Source organism: Eufriesea mexicana, unplaced genomic scaffold (assembly GCF_001483705.2).
Source record: "Eufriesea mexicana isolate 0111107269 unplaced genomic scaffold, ASM148370v2 scaffold100, whole genome shotgun sequence".
NCBI lineage: Eukaryota > Metazoa > Arthropoda > Insecta > Hymenoptera > Apidae > Eufriesea > Eufriesea mexicana.
Window position 1 is genome coordinate 1,786,695 of NW_016908280.1, and position 20,349 is coordinate 1,807,043.

Below are 20,349 nucleotides of genomic sequence, written 5' to 3' on the forward strand. Positions count from 1 at the left end.
GGAAATTCGGGCACCCAAAGAAAAGGGCGTCGTCCTGCGTTTCGAGTCATTCGAACTCGAGGACAGCTACAGGTACCTTATACGACAAGATTCAATTCGACGAAAGATACTTCGTAACGATTCGTGTGTCTGACAGGTGTATGTACGATAAAGTGACAGTCTACGAAGAAGTAAAAATATTGGAAGAAAATAAACTGGCTACGCTGTGTGGAAATCTGACTGAACATTTGCCAATCTTCAAGTCTAATTCCAGTTCTATGGTAGTTGAATTCTTCGCGGACGATAGTTTCCATTTCAAAGGCTTCTCCGCAAAGGTAAATCCCCTGTCTCCAGATTTACCATTCAAATTCCCGAGTTGTGCAATTGTTCGGGAAGATCTAACGCGCAAGCTTGAAAAACGTGCTTCAGGTACTTTTCGTGAAGAACGTAGCGGCAGGTTGCGGTGGCTTCGTTAATTTAACTGATATTCGAAGTCAGTCGTTCAAGACGCAGAAAGGCTCGACTTACGATAGTCTGGAAGACTGTCACTGGCGCGTGATAGCACCGAATGGGAAGAACATCAAATTCACTATCAATAGCATGGACGTTAAGAACGCTGTGAACAAAAATGCTACAAGCGAGTGCATGGGCGATTATATCGAGGTAAAATTTTATCTAGTATCTTTGCTCTCGTTGTTTCTTTCTTGATATATTTTTCTACGTCGTTCAGATTCGCGATGGTTCCGGGCCCTTGGCCGAGCTTCTTGGAAGATACTGTGGCAACGATCCTCCACTTCCTATCATGTCTGGCACAAACGCGCTCTGGCTACGATTCTTCAGCGATGGTACCCTCGAGGGAGCTGGTGTGACTGGAACATTCGAGGCTGTAGATGGTAAAATCAATCGATCATCGATCCATCGATCGTCCGTGAAAAAATACGGAATATTTCATTGTTCGTATTTAATCGTTTTAGCGCTGTGCAGCTTCGCTTCTCTAAGCGTAAACGACACGAGGCTCATACTGACATCGCCGGATTATCCAAATAACTATGAGCCCGGTTCAAGGTGTCGTTGGATATTGAAATGTACCGATACGTGCACCGAGAAACTAAAGATTCGGTTCTTGGACATGGATATGCCGGACAGTGACACGTGCGAGAATGACTTCGTTCAGATCACAGATATGCAGGTAATCTCTGAAACCTGTTTCAGGCTTTACGAAATTTACGTGTATCGTTGGTTTCGTAGAATGCCCAAAACAGGTTTTATTGTCTTCAGCGTACAGGAATTAAATATTTATATGTTGCTTGTTTAATCGAAGGAATATCGAGTCTGCGCGAAAGATTTGTGACACCAGAAACGGACAAAACAATAAGAACAGAATAATACGAATACTAATTTAACACAAGAAAACAACACTAAAATAACGTAACCTTAACACACGAAAAGACACCCTAATTCGACTCTCTCCAACAACCCGTGCCAGTCACAATCTATTTCTACGAGGACTCTTCAACGCTTCTTCATTAAGGACTCACAATCAGCCTGTGTCGTCAAGGGTCCTGTTTTTATGCTTTTCGCAAAGCTCGTTGGCGTGCTTTTTCCAATCGCTAATTGGCTGATATGGTTCAGTTCATTAGCGACTTGCTCCCGTAAAAAGCACGTCATTTTCCGAATTCACGATTCGTTCCCATTACAATTTTATTGACCTTCGTTTCACCTCCCCATAGAGACCGAGCAACTTAGCTTTGCTACCAAAGGCAACCTTTCATGACGGTATCTGTTTCCATTTGCTTCTAGAAAATGTCACGCATAGGTCATCGATCGGTTTATAATTTGCTTTTTTTTCTAAAATAAGAAATCTCAAAATAGTATGCTACAGTATCGTACATGAAAATAATTTTCACGCAGAATCGAAAGTACATCGAGGAAGGCTTCGGCAAGAACTTCGTATGGAATGGAAAGACGAAGGAGAAATATTTTAGCTCGGTAACGAAACCAGCCTATTAACATTCGTATTGTTGTTTAAGTTCGTGTACGCCCGTTTATGAATCACGATTTAATAATTTACAGAACAACTTTGCGACGTCGACCGCGTATAAATACTGTGGCTACAATTTGCCTCACGATTACTACAGGTAGGTAACAAATATTTGACCAAGAATTACCAGTTCGAAGAGTCACCGTCCATCTCGTTCCAGTTACAGCGATACGGTCGAGGTGTCGTTCCAAGGATTGAGATCCGGTTATAGAGGTTTCAAGCTCGAGTATAGCAAGGCGACGTGTGCCTGGAATTTCACGGCGGAGCAAGGTCGAATTTTGCACACGGGTATCCAGGACTGCCAGTTCACGGTCACAGCTCCCCCGAACCATACGATCTCTCTGTACTTCAACGAATTGACGATATACGACTCGACCGAGTGCACGGAAACCTACTTACGCGTAAGTGTTCCCACCTTGCATTGCGCTTAACCGTTTGAGTCGCAAGCAGCGCTCCAGGCTTTCGGAAGAACACGGTCGAAAAACCCTGAACAGCACGATAACGCTTGCCTTAATCGAGTGCGAAAAAGTGCAAACGGTGCTTGTTTAATTTTATGTCGAAAAATCCCAATCGTCGCAATAGTGCTTGTTGGTAATATGTGACATAGATGCATCAACAAAGTTGAGCGTGATCGCGCTGCTTGGGACTGAAACGGTTAATCTGAGAAAAATTCTGCTCTTACTCGATACGTTCGCGTAGATATTCGAGGGTGACTTCGATGGTACGCTGTTGGCGACATTATGCTCATTGGAGGTGCCCAGTCCTATCTTCAGTACAGGGAACAAGCTGTCTCTACGATCCGTGTCCAAATGGCACACTACCTACGAGTCATACGATATCACGTACACGACTACGAGCGCAGGTGAGAAAGTGGAACAGTTTGATATTGTCATATATGATGATCAGTCTGTTGTTTGAGAATCGCTCCGCGAGCGTGTTAAACAGCAGATAAGGGTCTTATAGATGACGAGAAGTGTCGTGTGTGCGAAGAGCAAATAAGAACGAATCGAGTAAAAATAGTAAATGGTGTGGAATACAACGGGGAAAAATATACGGCACAGAACAATCGTGTCGAAATGTTTCTTGATAATAAATAATCGTTTCCAGGTCGTGGCTGTGGCGGTCAAATATACAATTACGCCGGGTCATTCACGTCACCCATGTACCCCAATGAATATCGCGAGAACTCCGTGTGTACCTGGGACATCAGCGTGCCACGTGGCCTAAAAATCGCTCTGGAGTTCCCAGTGCTCGACATCGGCACGAAGGACACCTGCGACTACTCCTACAACATCGTGCAGATCAACGACGTGACATCGGACGGAGAGGAGCTTCATGGCACCACTATCTGTGGAGGGGTAACTCGAAATCGAGATATACAATTAATCGCAATGGAAAAGTCTATTTAGAGCGTACGATAAGATTTCTTAAATCGAATTTCTCTTTCTTTTCGTAGGACAATTCCGCGTCTTACGTGTCCAGCGGTAATCGGTTGATCGTGAAATACACCTCATCGATGAGCAATATCGGAACCGGTTGGAGGGCGACCTTCAGAGCCCAAGAAAGCTAAGGGGAAAGGTTTCCGAGTGCAAAATTCACAGAACGATTTACAAAAATATTTATTCTTTCAACGTGTATGTATATTTCGAAGATAAACTATGCCGTGTATTTGTGTCAGCACAATTCGAAGAGGTCGACGAATTTGGGTGATTAATTGTCGGCGATCTGGTATTTGTAAATAACCTAACGTTTGTACGATTACATGTGGACAGAGATGTAATAAACGACATTTCGTATAACGTGGAATATTGTAATTGGCCGATCGTCTATCGAGATATGAGAGATATCGAGAATCGCATTGGTCGTAGCGGATACCGACCAACCCTATTGACCTGAGCAAAATTATTTCAATATTTTCAGTAACCTATCGATAAACCATGAATGATAGAACACGACATACTAGGATGACTCCAAGTAAAAATATTCACACATCACGCCTCGTCACATCCATCTTCGCAATCTTCTCTCGCTTCTTGGTTTTCCGTTTCTTCCACTGCAGCGCAGCTCGTGGTCTTTTCATTTCCATCCTGCGCATCTGGATCTTCTGCTTCCTCCTCTACCTGTTCTTCCTCCAGCACTCCTCGTTTCTTCCTATTCTTTTCCTCTTTTCTCTGCTCACCTTTCCTCTTGTCCTTCTTCGAACGTTCTTTCTCCTTAGGCTCCTCCACTTCTACCTCTATCGGTTCCTCCACCTTCTCCTCCTCCGTCTCTTCAACCTTCTTCACCTTCTTTCCCTTTTTCTGAGATTTCTCCTTCCTATTTTCCTTCGACGCTTTCTCGGATTTGCTAACATTTTCGTTCTCTAAACTACCTTGCTCTTCGACCTTCCTGTTCTTCAATTTCTTGTCCTTCAGCTTCCTCGAGTTCTTCTCATGAACTTCTTGCGACTCCACGGAGTACTTGTTCTTCTTCCTAGATTTGTCCTTCCCAGAATCGTGCTTGGATCTTCCTTTGGGATCGGTGTTTTCCTTTCCCTTCAATTTCTTGCTCCTCGACTTATGTTCTCTGTTCGGTTCCTCGTTCTCAACGTTCTCAGCCTTGCTCTCTACGTTCTTTTCCTCGGACACGCTGCTCTTTCTCTTCTTCGACTGCATCCTCTTCTCTTCGTCTTTCTCCGTGCCTTCCCTGAAACAGTGAAATCCAACATCGTCGCAGAGATTTGCCGCGAAAAATCGCCAAGATAGTAAAGTTCGTCAACAGAGATAATCAATCGAGAGCAAAGCAATTGCGCAATTGTCGCGACAGTGCAAAAGACACGATGCATTTCGCGTTGCATCCGTTCGAACTCACTTCGAGTACGCTACGTCTCTCTTCTTCTTTTCGTGTCCGCCCCTCGAGTCCACTTCCTTGGTAGGTTTCTTCGCGAACCCATCAGAGGCGAGAACCGTGACGATGAGCAAAACGGTGAATAACACCCAGATCCTGAGAAAACGATCCACGGATTAAAATAGTGAGCTGCTAGAACATGGAACAGTGAGCACGCGCACGGGTCGCGTGAAAAGCAAAATATTTGCCTCACCGCATGTCTGCTCCGTTCTTGGACTGCTCTTGAATCTCTAACGATGTGTATCAGGCCTGAAGATCGCGTTCGATCGAAACCAACTTCCAGCACGACACTGACTGGCGTTCGCTGGCCCTCTTATATCTTATACGTGTCTCCGTTGATATTCCGATAAACATCCGTGCCTCTCGACTCGATGATCGCGCAGCTCATGGACAGTACCCGTGATATCGGTCTCGATATCGACGGGAAATCGATCGTCAATACGAAGACGAGTATTCCACGTCGCATCGCAACGTGCACAGTTCGAAGTTCGAGCATCGAGCACGTGGAATATTTCCTCCTTTTCAACGGATCGTACGTTCTTGACCTAGAACAGTTCCTGAAATAGTACACCATTCACTTCCCACGCATCGTCTTCTCCTCTTCCTCTGTATCTGCGCAAATTTTCTTGAATTTTTCGTCCATTTTCCTGTCGCATCGATTAACCGCTATCATTTGGTACCACGAGACGAGATATTTAGGTCGGTGCATATCTAATCTTCGCACTGGCGGTTTCTGACGTCAACGACCACTCAATGAACTCGTATATTGTGACAAACAAGCGTTTATTCAGCAGGTAATTTTGAGAATCGCTCGACGTGGGTCATCGCTGACGTGTTTCGCTCAAGTCGTGATCGGGATATGATTATCTAGTATTATTTGCTGGGTGATGGATCGAGGATCGATGAGCTTCCAGATAGGGATGACGGTGATCTGCCAATGTAATTAATTGTTCGTTCGTTCTTGGATCTGCTTCGGCAGGTGGCAGTGTAAACAAATTTCGCTACAATTGATCTAATCGCGATTTCTAGGAGTAGCCGAATTACGCGATTGCGTCGTTTGTTACACGCTACCACGTGAAAGGATATTTTTGGTAAATCTACCGCGAATTTGAGCGTGGGAGTTGATGTAGATTGGTCTTCGTAAGAAGTCTCGTGTTGATCTTAAAAACTCGAAGGACAAGTGGCTGAAGAAGGAGTACTTGAGCTTGTTCGATGTGTCAAGAAGTATTTTACATATAGGTGTATTGAAAAATTGCTTTAGAATATTTTTGACAAATATACCTGTCCATGAAATCACACGATAAAATATTGAGCTGAAGACATAAACGTACAGGGTAAGCATATTCTGCTAGAATATTAAAAAATCGTAAATTCACGATACGATACGTTTGTTTTATAATTTTCTATGCGTCGGTGGTCGCATTACGAGTGTGCCTGATTATTAAAAGAGGCAAACACACATTTTACAACGATCCATAAATTCTGCAAGTTTTCGTTCGCGAGCTTTTAATAGTAGAGTTACCTAATAGTTTGTTTAGCAGAATGGTGGGATATCTATTCGTAATTAATACCTGTACGAATATCATCACGGGGCTCTGAGTACATAAACACCCAATCTCGTATTTTCTTTTATGTGATTATTTATCTCGTTGCTTAGGTCGTTTGCATCATACTTATCATTCGATTATATTCTCCGCGAATCGCCAACGTCAACGTGTATTTCAAGATTTCAATTATCTGATTTATCTTAGGATCAGCGTTTCGATAATACTGTATGATGCAAACAAATCCTTATGTTGATTGTTACAGCGCAAAAATTGTGTAGGATAGACGTAAACAGAGTTCAAATAAAACCCTGCAGTAATACTCAAGATAGGTTTAACAATTAAGAATGCCGTGGTTACTGAAATTATATGTAATTATATATTTCTGCATTTGCATATATATACATATATATGCATAATATGTACATTTGTCTACATATATACATATATATGTATATAATCGTATGAATAATTTGTGCCATTAATTTCATGGCGCTCGCTCAATCTGGTTACAAAATGGCGTAGTTCGTTTAAGAAATACTAATGGTCCACCGATATTTTCAATATTGTCGAAGACCATAATTATTGAAATTTTATGCATGCTGTGTATTATATGAACGTCGCGTGTCGATTCGATTTTTAATCGTGAACAATTCTGAAATTTCAATTTTAGATTGCGTGAATGGCGAACAAAAACGCGAAAACGTACACGTAGATTGTTAGATCTAAAATAAGAGAAGTGACGTGGCAATTGCCTATGCGTGCAGTTCGTATTCATTTGGTACGCACACCGATACATGGGACCGTTTTCATTTTAAGTTTTACGCAATATACTATCTACAAATTCTGCGCAATATGAATCATTTTTATTACTCATTCCCTACAGGTTATTAAGTATCCGCATCTAACTTAAACGTACTTATAAATAACGAATAAAGAGAATAATATGGCTTAGCGTTATCTAAACCGCGCCAATATAAAAATAATTAAAATTACAATACTTGCAAAAGATTGTCTTTTAACATTGTACAACTTATATGAATGGAATTATTAAATGTCGAGTTACAAAGAAGAACTACCTCTAGAGAGCACAAAAAGTTTGCATTTTTATGTAATATTTTATCTCCCTCTTTTTAGACACTTATCCATTCTTAAAATGTTCAATTCTTTTCAGCAAAACGTGACTAGCAAGTGTTAACAGTGAAACTAACTTATCGCAGAATGTAAGTACTAAATAGATATTAAGTAATTTCTCTAATTGAACCCATTTAATAAAAATGAAAGTAAACTCCGGCTAATGCAAGGCATCGATTAGTGTAGTACATGTAATTTTTTTGTCTTTCCTTCTCCACTTTATGCATTTTTCTATTTCTACTCTATAGCGTATTTGACGTTCAACGTATGCGGCGCTTTTGTGAACATTATCTAAGTACACATTATATGAAATCTTTACAAACACCTTTTCTTACATCTAACAAATTAATAAAATATCACCGGCAAAGTTGCAGAGAGAAAAGAAGAGAAAGAGAAAGAGATAGAGATTACTTATCACGATAATCTCTTAATTACGGATGAACGATCTTACAAGCGCACAACTTAGAACCTTTTAAAGTACCTAGTAATGTTCGTAATAATGAAAGACGGAGACAATTATAAATCCCACAGTTAGTTAAGTCGTCGTCAAGTTATAACCTATACAGGGAAGTATTTGAACAATTAAGAATGTAAATAGCAACGGTTTTCAAATGCTTAGATAAGCATATATATCATTGAAAAAATCTATCAGTCTTCTGTTTATAGAAATTTCGACTCAAGATTATAAATCGCGACCACTGATCCTAATTATGAAACATTAGAATGAGAAACATTCGAGACTGACAAAAAGTATTAATTCGGACTATTCCAGCTTTGAAGACTGTTGCTTTGATGCTTTTACGAGATCTATTCCACAAAAGGAATACGAAGAAAAGTTTTAATCACAGAGACAATACGCTAACACATCATCGATTCGGACCGTGAGAACTCAAACTATCGTCGATTAACATTGCCTTTGTGCTTTTATCTCGATACAACTTTCCGTGGAGTCAAACGCAAGAATGGGCAAGAACCGAAGCATTTGCGCGTTACTCGATACATCTTCATAAAAATAATGTTTGAATAGTTACAACGTACATTACCCTGAATGCTATATCATTTCTTCTTCATCACGGACCAACTACCATCTCTCTATACACGAATACAGAGATATTACGAAAAAAATAGACATTTCCCGCGTATGTATATACGTGTGTGTGTGTGTATATATATATATGTATATAATTTTAGGTTTTCTCCTTTTTGAGACCCAGGCAGAAGTATTTGTAGCTGTTCTAGACACGAAACATAACACGAGTACTTGTTTGCTGTTCAACAAGTGAATACGATTGCGTTACGCTTCTTCAGGAGTGGTTGACCGAGACTTGACAATTATCCCATTCTTTTGTGACGATTCATTTAGCGGTTGAGAATCTTCTTGAACTGATTGCGGATATTTTTGGTCAGGATAATTCCACGGTTGAATGTCACCTGTACCGAAAATCTGGTACACAACGTAGGTACCGCATGCGACACATGCAGTGACCCCAAACACTTGCCTCCATGCGTCGAGTGCTTGCTGTGAAATTAATTCTGCGTTACTTTCGCAAAAATAGATTGTTGCATATAATATGCGATAGAAGTAGACATTTTCTCTTGACAAGGATACGATGAAAGCGGAGATTGTGAGCTTCTGAATGAAAGATTACAACGAACTGTTATAGACTAAGGAAAAAGGATTAACGTGATCCAAGAATACAAAAATTCACGTATGATTATCCATTTTAGGAGAAGGACATTTGCCCAATGATGCAAAATTGCCTAGGAAGCTGACATTAAAATGAAATAAAACTGTCACTTACGCTTTTTTGTGTGAGGAGACCAGCTACGACCGGTGATAGGAAACTAGCGGTCATGTGAATTGTCTGTGCAAATGCCAATATTGGACCTAGTAAAAATAAAGCGTATAAGAAAATACATTTTGTAAAATAGCAGTTTTAAAATTCATATTCAGTTTGTTATTCACCAGCAAAATTTGGCGCGATATCAACGATGCTCGCCATAGCTCCTGCATAGGCAGCAGTGATAAGAGTAACTGCTATGAACCACACTACTAAAACGAGAACGATGTTGCAGCCCAGGTAGCCGATTAACACTAACAGTATACCAGGAACTACTTGTGCTGTTGAATAAACGATATTACTCGACACGTGACCACCATACATATTTGTAACTAAACTGAATTTCAAAAGACCCTTACAAGAGGCGGTGAACACCTTCCTAACGTTCGTCAACGACATGATCTGTCGTGTGACAAGTACGTCAGCTACGTAACAGAAGGCAACAGAGCTAAAGTAACTACAGATGAAAGGTAAACCGGACAGCACTCCGTTCTGAAAAGATAACATAAATTATTATAATTGAAAAATAAATAAAACAAATATCTAACAAAATTCAAGTAGAATGCTTCAAGCATATACCGCTTGGATACTGAATCCTAGAACCGTCTTCATGTACATTGGTCCAGAGATGATGAAGATGTAATGCACCCATATTCTTCCGAATGTTGTGATTCCAATTGACCATGCTGGCCAAGACCTTAGAATGGAACCCCACGGGACTGGCATACTCTTAAAACGATAAAAAATTCGATTAATCAGACGAGTATAATTTTTCAAAATATCATCATAACTCGTACATAGCAAATTACGATCAATTACCTCATTAGACCCATGAACTTGGTTCCCAACGCTGCCCTGAATGTAACGTAACTCCTGCTGGGATATTCTGGGATGCGCGGCAGGTGTATCGAAGGCGAAAAAGTACCAGAAAAGACACCAGAAGATACCAATACTGCCTGTCGTATAGAAGACCGCTCTCCATCCAAAGTGAGCGATGATGAATCCGCACAGTGGATAGGTTATCCCGATGCCAAAGCTGAACCCTGAATATAGATAATCTAGATGTTAGGAGTAGCTCACCCCACGACCCCGAAGGAAGCTGAAACATGATGCTTGTCGAATGGCTTCGCCTTGGCTCGTGTACGATTCATGCGTGGCGACGATCGCTCTTCAGCAGTGGCGTATATTTCACCCTGTAAAGCGATTCAAGTACAGACTTAGTACGACGGGATGAGGATGAACGCACGTGACAATGCTGGCTACAATAGGACAATGAAACTTCTATATCTGAAAATATCAAGAACAACGAGCAACGAGCCTGCATAATATCATCGATAATCTTCTCACTGGATTTCTTCGACTAATATTCGACTTATTGGAACGATCAACACAAGTTCAAGGAATCGACTCATCAAAGAGGTTCATGCAGATTCATCTTACTGTTCCTTCAAAAGGGAAAATCACCTTTCCCAGTTTTCCAGTATAAAAGGAACACTTTTGGTATGACTGTTTTATCTTTAAATTCCATTAACGCAAATGAATATTTGGATTAAAAATGCATTAAAAAGTTTCACAAAATATCGCGTGGTATATTTCAGGAAACTGTGCTATATTTTAAAGTTCATGCCGAGCAGAAAAGAAACGATAGCAAGTGCCTGTAGGCATACAGGTAATCTTGTCATGCTGTAAAGAAAAAGTTTTGAAAAATCAACCATCGTGCATGGACCTCTTCGAAGAGAACAATTTCCTTGTCTATCTTAAGTTTAGTCTTGACTAATAACATGGTACAGAGTTTCATATGGCAGGTTACTACATAAACTTCCGTCCCTCTGTTGCTGCGTCAAGATAACGTATACCTGAGAACTAAAAGCACAACGATCGTATTGTGCGCGATCAACGAAACAAAAGATATTCTGCGAATCTTGCGCGTAATCAACAGCAGAGAGATGCGCGATATTACACACGCCAAGGCTAGGCCGTAACGACGCGGATGAAAAGGCGACAAAAATATAAATAAAAGATACAAATAAATAAATGAAACGAAATGGAACATTGTTAAACATATATCGCTTTCGTTATATAAATCATTATCGATCGTTTCCGGGAAAGTTTGAGCGAGAAGGATGATTAATGCATCGGTCGGTCATGAACAAAAGCATATACGAGATTCCCCATGGCGGCAGGACTGACAAGGAATAAAATAGATAACGATGAGAAATATTAACGTGTATACAAAACATGTTGCCGTCGAGCCTGGCTGATTCTACCAGCTGGAAGTATACTCGGCCTTTCTCATGCTGTTGAGCGGTTGCTGTTGAGTATACCCCTCGGTCCGGCGAATGCAACCACGTGGAGCTTAAAAAGCAATCAGAGAACAAAATGAAAGGACCGTTTATTTCTCGATACGAAATCGACTGAAACGCATGTACGCATTGTATATCTGTAGATCCGTGAATTTTGACTGAAAAAAACAAAACCTTTCGTTTATTCTTTTTTCTCTCGTTTTTTTTTCTTTTCTTTTCTTTTTCTTTCTTTTCTTTTTTCTGTATCGAAACAGGATAAAATGAGCTTCTCATTCGAATTTCCGCTTCTCGTGTTCTGAAAGAAGCGTCAGACCATATTAATCATTATCCATCATCGGTGAAACCAAAACAGAAAGAAGGAACGGTGAACAGATTCGGAATTGAAATTTGATTTCTAGTATCCCGCGCGAATCCGGCGCCGAGTGTGTCGAAGTTTCGCTACAATGCATAAGACAGGTTGTTAGCACCGGTGGTACTCACCTTGAAAGGAAGACATGAAACGCGACCGTTCCACTGGCGGTATCCAATGTCCGACGATGGCATACATCGCAGGCCACGTGAGTCCCTAAATAGGCGTAATGCATGCGTTAGTGCAATCACGATAATTCATTTTTCTCTCAAATTCTTTTTCAAATTTTCATTTCGTTCCTTTCTGTTCTGTGAAACTTACACTAGCGATACCCTGTATGCTGCGCAGCGCGATCATGACGCCATAATGAATTCCAGCTGCGGAGGGCATCAATAAACTACAGAGTGCAGTGATCAGCTGCGAACCACCAAACACCGTTTTTGTGCCAAAATACTGCGTGAGTACTCCACCGACTACTTGCGATAATATATAACACCAATAGAATGAACCGCTAATGGCAGATTGGATGGTTGGGCTCCAATCAAACTCTCCTTGATCCTGCGGACAAAAAAGGAAAAAGAAAATCATAATTCTAGATCCGTGAATGCGACACGCAGAATATACTTCATCGAGAAGCAGTAATTATGTATCTAGAAACAGCGATCAGGTGTAATCGTTGCGGAAACTGCGATTAGAAATCACTATTGGCAATATCCATTCGAGAAACCATCGTGCTCGACTCTAGCCATGTACAAGTAAATCGTAACATGATCGCGGCTTTAATCGTTCTACCAGTTTCAACCTAATGACGGAAAAAGTTAACGAGTCACGAGGATTATTAAGTTCTACTAATAAGCTCTCGTAACATCGTTTTAACGAAGAAGTTGAGGCGCGTGATGTTACGTGACAATTCGCTTCTGGTTATTATCGATCGTGATCAATGCGACCTCTGCAACGTAACCGCCATTGCGAGGGAGTAGTTAAATGTAAACAGTTTTTGAGAAAAAATTACGCTACGTTATCTGCTACGTTTCGGAAAATCGAAATATGGGAAATAGAAAAAGAAAATCCAATAAGCTGTAACGTTTGACGCCTAGAAAATCTTCGTCGTGCCTGAGGAACATCCCTGAAGACTTCGCTCTGCGTAGACAGTTCGAGCAACGCTGCAAGTGCATGATGAACGATGACGTTAGATTATGGAATCATAGAATAGGAGACGTTTCTCGCCACGTTGAAAAGCAGGAAAAATTCACACGATACGAGATCTTGCAAATATTCGTAACGATCCTACCTCAGGTCTGATCGGTATGCTGTTGTTGGTGGACGATGCGTTCTGCGTTATGTAACAGTGCTGGGACGTCACCGCGTCATTGGTTTTCGATATCGTGGATGGCGGTTTCACCATCGCCACCATGGCAATGTTGATGTCGTTCCTCATCATGAACGAGACCGTGAATCCCGAGAAGGACAGCATGTACAGCACCACCCTCGCCGGCACCATGTCTGCAAACGCAAACGTGTTCTGTGACCGACGTACCATCGTCGCAAAACGAGTTTATAATGCTCTCTGTAACTTTAACGACTAGACATCTTTTCTTCACGAGCAAATATTTTTCTCCTACTATACTCTACGAAATACGTTCTTTTTACGATTTGATAGGTTGAAAAGTCCTTTACCTCTCAGTTTTCGCAGGCTGCAGGGTGATCGTGTCTTATATATAGTACGATCTTCGTATCTGCGTAATAGATACAATTGATATTTTTATATAGAAACCAAGGAATCGATTGTGTTATGGAGAACGAGAGACAATATGGCGGGAAAGAAAAATGAAAAGTGTTAATCGCGACGATTACGCGTTGAATGGGTGCAGAGGAAAAATGGCGTTGGATTGCCACCTGCTGGACGTCGTAGCAAAGGCAATTATTTCTTCATCCGTCTCTTTGACGGGCTTCTTGGACTATTCGGTCGTGTCAAAAGGTTCTGGTCAAAGAGAATCGATGAAATTGAATCGACCGAAGGCAAAGGTGCCTTTAGTACGTTCGACAGGTGACTATCCAAAGCTGCTCATATTTCGGGCTTAATCTAGGTAGAGTCTTTAATCGCGGTTTACGCCAGACTTGTTCTTTTTCTTATCGTTGTTGTTGATACCATGTAGCGGTTTATAGGCGATTCACTTTAATGACAGAGATTAATTCGGTTAACAGTGATGGATTACAGCGTTCTATTCGCAGAAATGAAAATTCTCACCTCTGGGAGTCCACCATCTTTTCGCCGGTTGATCGCTGTTCCACTGAAAAGAAGAGCTTCCTCGTGGAACACCTGCGGTGAAGAAATAGAGAGGAATTGAATATGAATATCTTCTGGAATCGTTACAAATCGCATTTTGATTAAATTACACGTTAATAACGTGTAGGCGGTTATTAGACGGAATTATGCGATAGCAAATAACTGGATCGCTAATAGAAATTAATAGTCATCGTTAAACTAGGCACAAATCGCTTTGACGATTTAGCTATTAGCTTCATTCCATCCATATCGTTATTATCGTACCGTAGACAGCCCGCCGGCTAGCTAATTAGCATACGTAATCGATTCACGTGAAACTGTGCAATCGTGAGTTAGCACGTTATCAAGATCGAAATTTTTGTACACGCAGTTCAAAATCAATTATGGCGTTGCGGTTGTAGCTATTCCACGTTACAGTGATCGGACAATTTTTACGTTTTTATGTAATTTCCTCGAACTGGCATGCTCATCGAGATGCTTTTGCCTCAACCTCGCGGTAATTATACGTGATTCGACTGTAACTACGCGATCCATGACAGTAGTTAGAGATTACGATTTATATCCCGATACCAGCGACAGAAATAACGAGTGACGTGAAACGACTGGGGAAACGGTGTCGAAATTTCCCATTTTTCATCATTTTTCATCACTTCTCGCTCGCGTGACTGGTAGTTTTCTTCACTCGTTTCAGTCACGCGTGCTTATTAAAAGAAAGGGATCGATAGTAATGAAACGCGGGGAATTTAATAGCGTGCTTGCGAGGGCGTGATGGAATTCCGACGCGAAACTCATATACGCGGCATCCGACGAACGCGTTTCATGATTCCCGCGGAAGGTCGAAGCTCAGATCCCGCGAAAAGACAAAGGGATTATTCGAACGACTTGGTACGTGTTTCTGGGAAACAAATACCGCAAGCGTTTACCTCTAATGGTACTCCGTTTCTTGTAACAACCGTGTAACAAACGTGCACGTAATGCTCGTCGCGGTCAGTTCACGAGCGAGCAAACAATTTTAATTAGCATCGCGATGACAAGGAAACTAGCGACATTCGAGCAAATAATATACCGTTCGATTATAAATACATAGGCTAACGGACAACGGATTTCCTCTATAACGGCATATCAGCCGAGTAATTCGCGAGTAATTTTCTGTTCCTTTACGACTACCGCGACTGTTGGAGCAGCCGAAGAGCCAATACATAGACATTGTATACATTATATACATTATGTACGTTACATACGTAATTGATGTCTCCAGCTTTTTGCCCGATTCGAATCCTACGCGTGATTCACCCTGCTGATGTACGACACGAGTATTGAAATTTCGCTGAGGTAGCGACATTTTTTCAGTTGGAACTTATTAGTCACGATGAACGACGCTTTCGACAAGATTGTGATGCAAATTTTTCACCGGAAATATGCCCATTGTACGCTTGGCTCGTGTATTTAAACAGGCAATTTATTATCCACAAAGCCTTTGTTCGTGTTCCCAGAGACACCGAACGACACGTGCTTGAGTGACACGACTGTGTGGTGTATATCTCTTGTCGTTCATCCGTACACAATTCGTATCGATATTACACAATTGAGCATAATTGATGGTAATTCCTGATACACGCGATATTTCGTGCCTCGATATGGGGAAATCCTGATTACCGGATCGATCGTAGCTGTTATACTTAGCCGAAGATCGATGGTTCGGTATCGCGTGGACGTTTCTGCGGTTCGAGTAGCAATTAATCGATACGATTCCTCGAATTCTCGATTGTGCCTTTTATCGCGCGAAATTACATTTAGATTACCGCTGATGTTGTTTCCGAAAGGAAGGTTCGCGATCGTTTTGTTTTTATTCGAAGATCGACCTCGCTTTTATTCCTATCTGACCGTGTGATCGACATTGAGTCGAAATCGAAACAAAATCGAAATTAAATCGAAATGCTTCTTAACGTAATCTCGGCCGGGTGAGCACGTAATGTCATGGAAATCTTAATCGCGGTTCCTCCTGATATAACTTTATCTTCGTGTCGTAAGAGCGACGGAACAACGCCATTCGTTCGACCGGTTTCGGAAATTCGCCGAGGATTAAAACGTGGAATCGTAAGAACAATGACGAAGCGAAAATATGCGCAGATTAAAGCAAATACAAGTCAATGCGGATACAAAGAGCACAGCTATCTCGCCGAATTTCGTTTCCACGTATGATCGGCGAAGCAGATGTAAACGAAACCGAGCAGAGGAGAATAAACAGACACGTAATCTCCATTGTGAAGCGGCTGGATGGCGAATTATAAATAAAATAACCAGCAACCGAGTTACTTACAGCGACGAAGCACGTGGCCAATTCGAGTTTCGCCCTTCGTGATTGCTTTCCAATCCCGCCCGCAGTGTTTACACAATTCGCAACCAGTCACGGGCTCCTTGCGCATAAACACGCACACCTGTGTGTACCTTGTGCCTTTATTACGCGTGATCCTTTCGAAAGCAAGTCTCGCCAAGTTCACGTCCGGAAACCAACGATACGAGAGCAAATAAATCGGAATGAATGAAAATTACCACTTATCCCGGTCTCGTTAATGGAATAATTCGACGAAAGGTGGAAGATAGAGTCGAAGAACTGTTCTGATAAAAGTTCGATTTCCCAACGATATTCCAGAAGGGTATTCCAAGGTAAATGTCTGGTAAAAGTCCCGAGACCGGTGCTCGATGACTGCTGGTAAGTATATGGAGAAGCTAGATCCGTGAAGTTTAAGAAATCATGCCGGTCGAGAAGAACGGTCGACACTGAAAGGCGACCGGACCACGAGGCATTGACTATCTTCCAGGCCCCACCACCGCTGCGTTTTAATCGGCCGTATGTCGGGTAGGAAGTCCGCAAGGATTGCAGGCACACTACGAAGGAGGAAACGTGACAATGACGACGCTCGCGTTACGATGCTCGGTGTATTATATACAATGGCGCGGCGTCGACATGTTCTTTTTGACCGAATATCATATAATGTCAACGAGATCAAATAAACAATGGCCGACACGAACGGGTAATAGGTGTTAATTGGGGTCCGAAGGCGAGTCATGCGTGTCTGCAGGATGCTTATTACTTTTCATTATGAAACGCGGCCGTGGTAGAGCGCTGATGAATTGTTTCTTCTTCAAACTTTTTTACTACTCGCGCATCACGCGACCCAACCCGTTCCTCTCGTTCTTATTGTCATCGGAACACTTGCATTTAGAGAGCGAATGTACACATGCTGACGCATAAGGAAAACTTTCGATGACTTTCTTTCCGTTAGAAAAATCCCTCGAGGCCGCCGATTAAAACGATCGATGAGGCACGCGCGAATTTTTTCTGACGTAAAAATCGCATACGTGTCTTTGTCCTTTACGATTTTGCAAAATGTACGTGCGATTCGCCTTCGTACCGAAATGATTTGAAATTAAAATCCGTTGCGGGGACGCGTGACGAAGAGACGGTTAAGAACGTTTCCTTTGCCTCGAGTATTTCTTAGGCGCATGACTCTCGTTTTGGAAATGTGGAAATCGAAATGAAAATCCAGGAAACGATGTACACTCGAGGATAACAAGGATCGAGAATGTTTGGAAACATTAAGATTACGTTGCATATGCAATTAACATATCGCATGACAAAGCTCTTACAAGTATTTTGTAGGTTAATTATCGAATTTGTTGATAAATCATTAACGATAACAACACCAGTAAAAAGGAATAAACGACCTTTGAATTGTTCGAGATATCGACTTCGTTTCGATGAAAATTTCTTTTTTATCTTTTTTTCTGTTTCTTTTTGTTTTATTCATACTCTAACGCCACGAGCAGTGTGTTCGTGAAAATGCAAGGTCGACACGATGGAACGGGTCAATTTTCGCCGATCGATTAACCTTCTATATAGAATGTGTTCTACTCGCTTCCTTCCTATCGAGTCTACCGACTATACGTACAACAGGTGGCACTGGATGTTTCATTTCGCATGCACCTTGTTATTCGAAGCTTCGTACAAAATCGATTCCATACGCTAGATGATACATAGTTACCGAGAAATGTATTATTAGTACATGCTAACTGATAATATAATTCGCTATATAAATATCGCGCAGTGCACGAGTACCTGAATTCGTAAAAATAACTGTTACATTTCCTCGTCGATGTCAGAGAAACGTTCACGTTTATTAACTTTCATTTTTCAAGACCAATTTAACGAGTATCGACGCTAATTCTAAATTAAGAAAAATGGCTACTACATTTCCACGTTGATGTAAGAGAAACGTTCACCTTTATTAACTACCATTATCAAGATCGATTTCACAAGTATTACAACGTTGGTGATTCTAAAACCGTAAAGATCCCGCGATAAAATTTGACGCTATTCGTAATTCCATTTTTTCAGAATTAATCTGAAAAATCGAAAAATTCGTCGACCGGGTTGGATATTTATCTGAAGTCCGCGCCCTATTGTCGCGTGAGACGAAAGACATGCGTCCCCTGAATTTCATTCTCGATTGCATTAAATTTAATTATTTCGTAGTTGACCCTATTAAACCGTACGAGTGACTCGGGCCGCGCAATTTGTTCGATGGAAATTCTTGAGCCGGCCGGCATGAAATTAGACATGTGACCAGTCCTCGTGATTACTACTGTCGCCCTCGATTCTTCGATCTATCGATTTCCCGGAAACAGCGTATCTATTTACTTATTTCAGCCACTAAATCTTCCAAGTGTCCCACGCGATAGTTTTCACAGACGATACTTCTATTATTGATACGTAATTATTGACACGTTGCACGCTAAATAAGGCACTTTCAACATCTTCTCCCATTTACACTGGTTAATTTCACAAACAATTGTGCCGTTTGCATAATTTCAGTCAGGATTTCATGCTGCAAGACAGAAGAAGGATTAGGAAACATATACGCTTGCAGGCTGGTTAAGGCTATAAGTGTATCGAGTCTAATTATAAATAAAAATCTATTCTCCGATAATATAGCAGGAAGCGATATATCTAAGAGCAATTTCCAAATGCCGAAACACTCGAGAACATCGTGCACAATTCACATACCGGTACTTCTGATAACCAATCCGACGACTATTGACGATTCGTTGGCACGTAATTAGTCCGTTACGAAGTTGCAATAGGTTACGTCATATGAAATATTCCGAGTCAATGTAGTATCTTCGTCTTATCGCTCAACGGCACGGCACTTCGCAAAATCCACGACAATGAAACAATTTTAATGCTTCGACAAATCCTAACCTCGCGGCGGTGACGCTTGTCTACGCGTTTGAGGTTATGTCCGCTCGAGACGTTGTTCCAGGCACGGGTACAGCACGTGGCCGTGGCCTTCGCGTTCGGTAAAGGGGAACAGGAGAAAAGAAAGAATTGATCGTGACAGTGACTCACCCCTGGTCCGTCTTTGCTTCCGGCCAAGAGTTGCTCAGTTCCGCGATCCACGTTTCGGCTCACATTTTTCCCGAGAAACACTCGTTCCGCCAAACTTCACACGCTCACCGACATTTTGTCGACAGCAGGGGTGGTCGTGAATTCGGGAACTTCGCTGTCATTCGAACAGAGCACACGAAATACGCGTACACACGAGCAGCACGGTGTCACGAACGTACGATGTTACGGCGCTTCGTCGCGGCGCCCTTGCGCTCGTTGCTCCGAAGCGCAATGGTCACGTGACACAGCCGCGAACACGTTTGCGCGCCGATCGATTCGAAGCTATTGCGTTGCACGCGGCGTCGTGTCGCCTTCCTCTATGTTGTTCCTGCTCCAAATCGACGAGTAAAATACCCGTCATCGATTTTCTTCTCTGAATATGACGTAGGCGTGGACGTGGGTGCGCTCGCAAGGTCGAAACTAAAAGTTCATTGTGTCGTGTAATACGGCTCCGTATTACGATAAAACGGGGGTATACGATAATTCAAAACTTCGACTCTTTAATACCGCCGATTGAATCTGTCTGTCGTCGTGTA

At 41.8% G+C, this 20,349-nt stretch overlaps 3 protein-coding genes across 9 annotated transcripts in view; 1 reads left to right on the plus strand and 2 right to left on the minus strand.

Moving 5' to 3' along the window:
- The window catches only part of Cubn (Cubilin), a 20,900-nt gene extending 17,052 nt beyond the window's left edge, over positions 1-3,848 (plus strand). The window contains 11 exon segments of the mRNA XM_017910409.1: positions 27-72; positions 137-314; positions 409-642; positions 710-872; positions 954-1,168; positions 1,891-1,968; positions 2,053-2,117; positions 2,181-2,421; positions 2,720-2,882; positions 3,128-3,378; positions 3,477-3,848. Of these exon segments, the coding sequence (XP_017765898.1) occupies positions 27-72; positions 137-314; positions 409-642; positions 710-872; positions 954-1,168; positions 1,891-1,968; positions 2,053-2,117; positions 2,181-2,421; positions 2,720-2,882; positions 3,128-3,378; positions 3,477-3,590 (1,748 nt within the window). The 3' untranslated portion in view covers positions 3,591-3,848.
- Positions 3,757-5,390, minus strand: LOC108554974 (ABC transporter F family member 4). Its single transcript, XM_017910408.1, has 3 exons — positions 5,100-5,390; positions 4,871-5,002; positions 3,757-4,705 (listed from the first exon to the last, which is right to left on the minus strand). Exons 1-3 carry the CDS (start codon positions 5,102-5,104, stop codon positions 4,012-4,014), a joined length of 831 nt encoding a protein of 276 aa, XP_017765897.1. The 5' UTR covers positions 5,105-5,390; the 3' UTR covers positions 3,757-4,011.
- A 2,189-nt stretch (positions 5,391-7,579) lies between these two features.
- LOC108554973 (vesicular glutamate transporter 2) lies at positions 7,580-20,122 on the minus strand. 7 transcript variants are annotated; one of them, XM_017910403.1, is made up of 12 exons: positions 19,775-20,122; positions 14,326-14,397; positions 13,755-13,813; positions 13,369-13,580; positions 12,399-12,635; positions 12,209-12,293; positions 10,245-10,468; positions 10,005-10,154; positions 9,785-9,917; positions 9,551-9,706; positions 9,387-9,472; positions 7,580-9,103 (listed from the first exon to the last, which is right to left on the minus strand). In XM_017910403.1, the coding sequence occupies exons 2-12, from the start codon at positions 14,340-14,342 to the stop codon at positions 8,879-8,881; spliced, it is 1,584 nt and encodes a 527-aa protein (XP_017765892.1). In that variant the 5' UTR covers positions 14,343-14,397; positions 19,775-20,122; the 3' UTR covers positions 7,580-8,878. The 7 variants fall into 7 exon arrangements, with proteins under 7 accessions (XP_017765892.1, XP_017765896.1, XP_017765894.1 ...); XM_017910407.1 differs by lacking the exon at positions 19,775-20,122 and adding an exon at positions 19,433-19,476; XM_017910405.1 differs by lacking the exon at positions 19,775-20,122 and adding an exon at positions 16,918-17,299.
- Between the last annotated feature and the right edge of the window lie 227 nt (positions 20,123-20,349).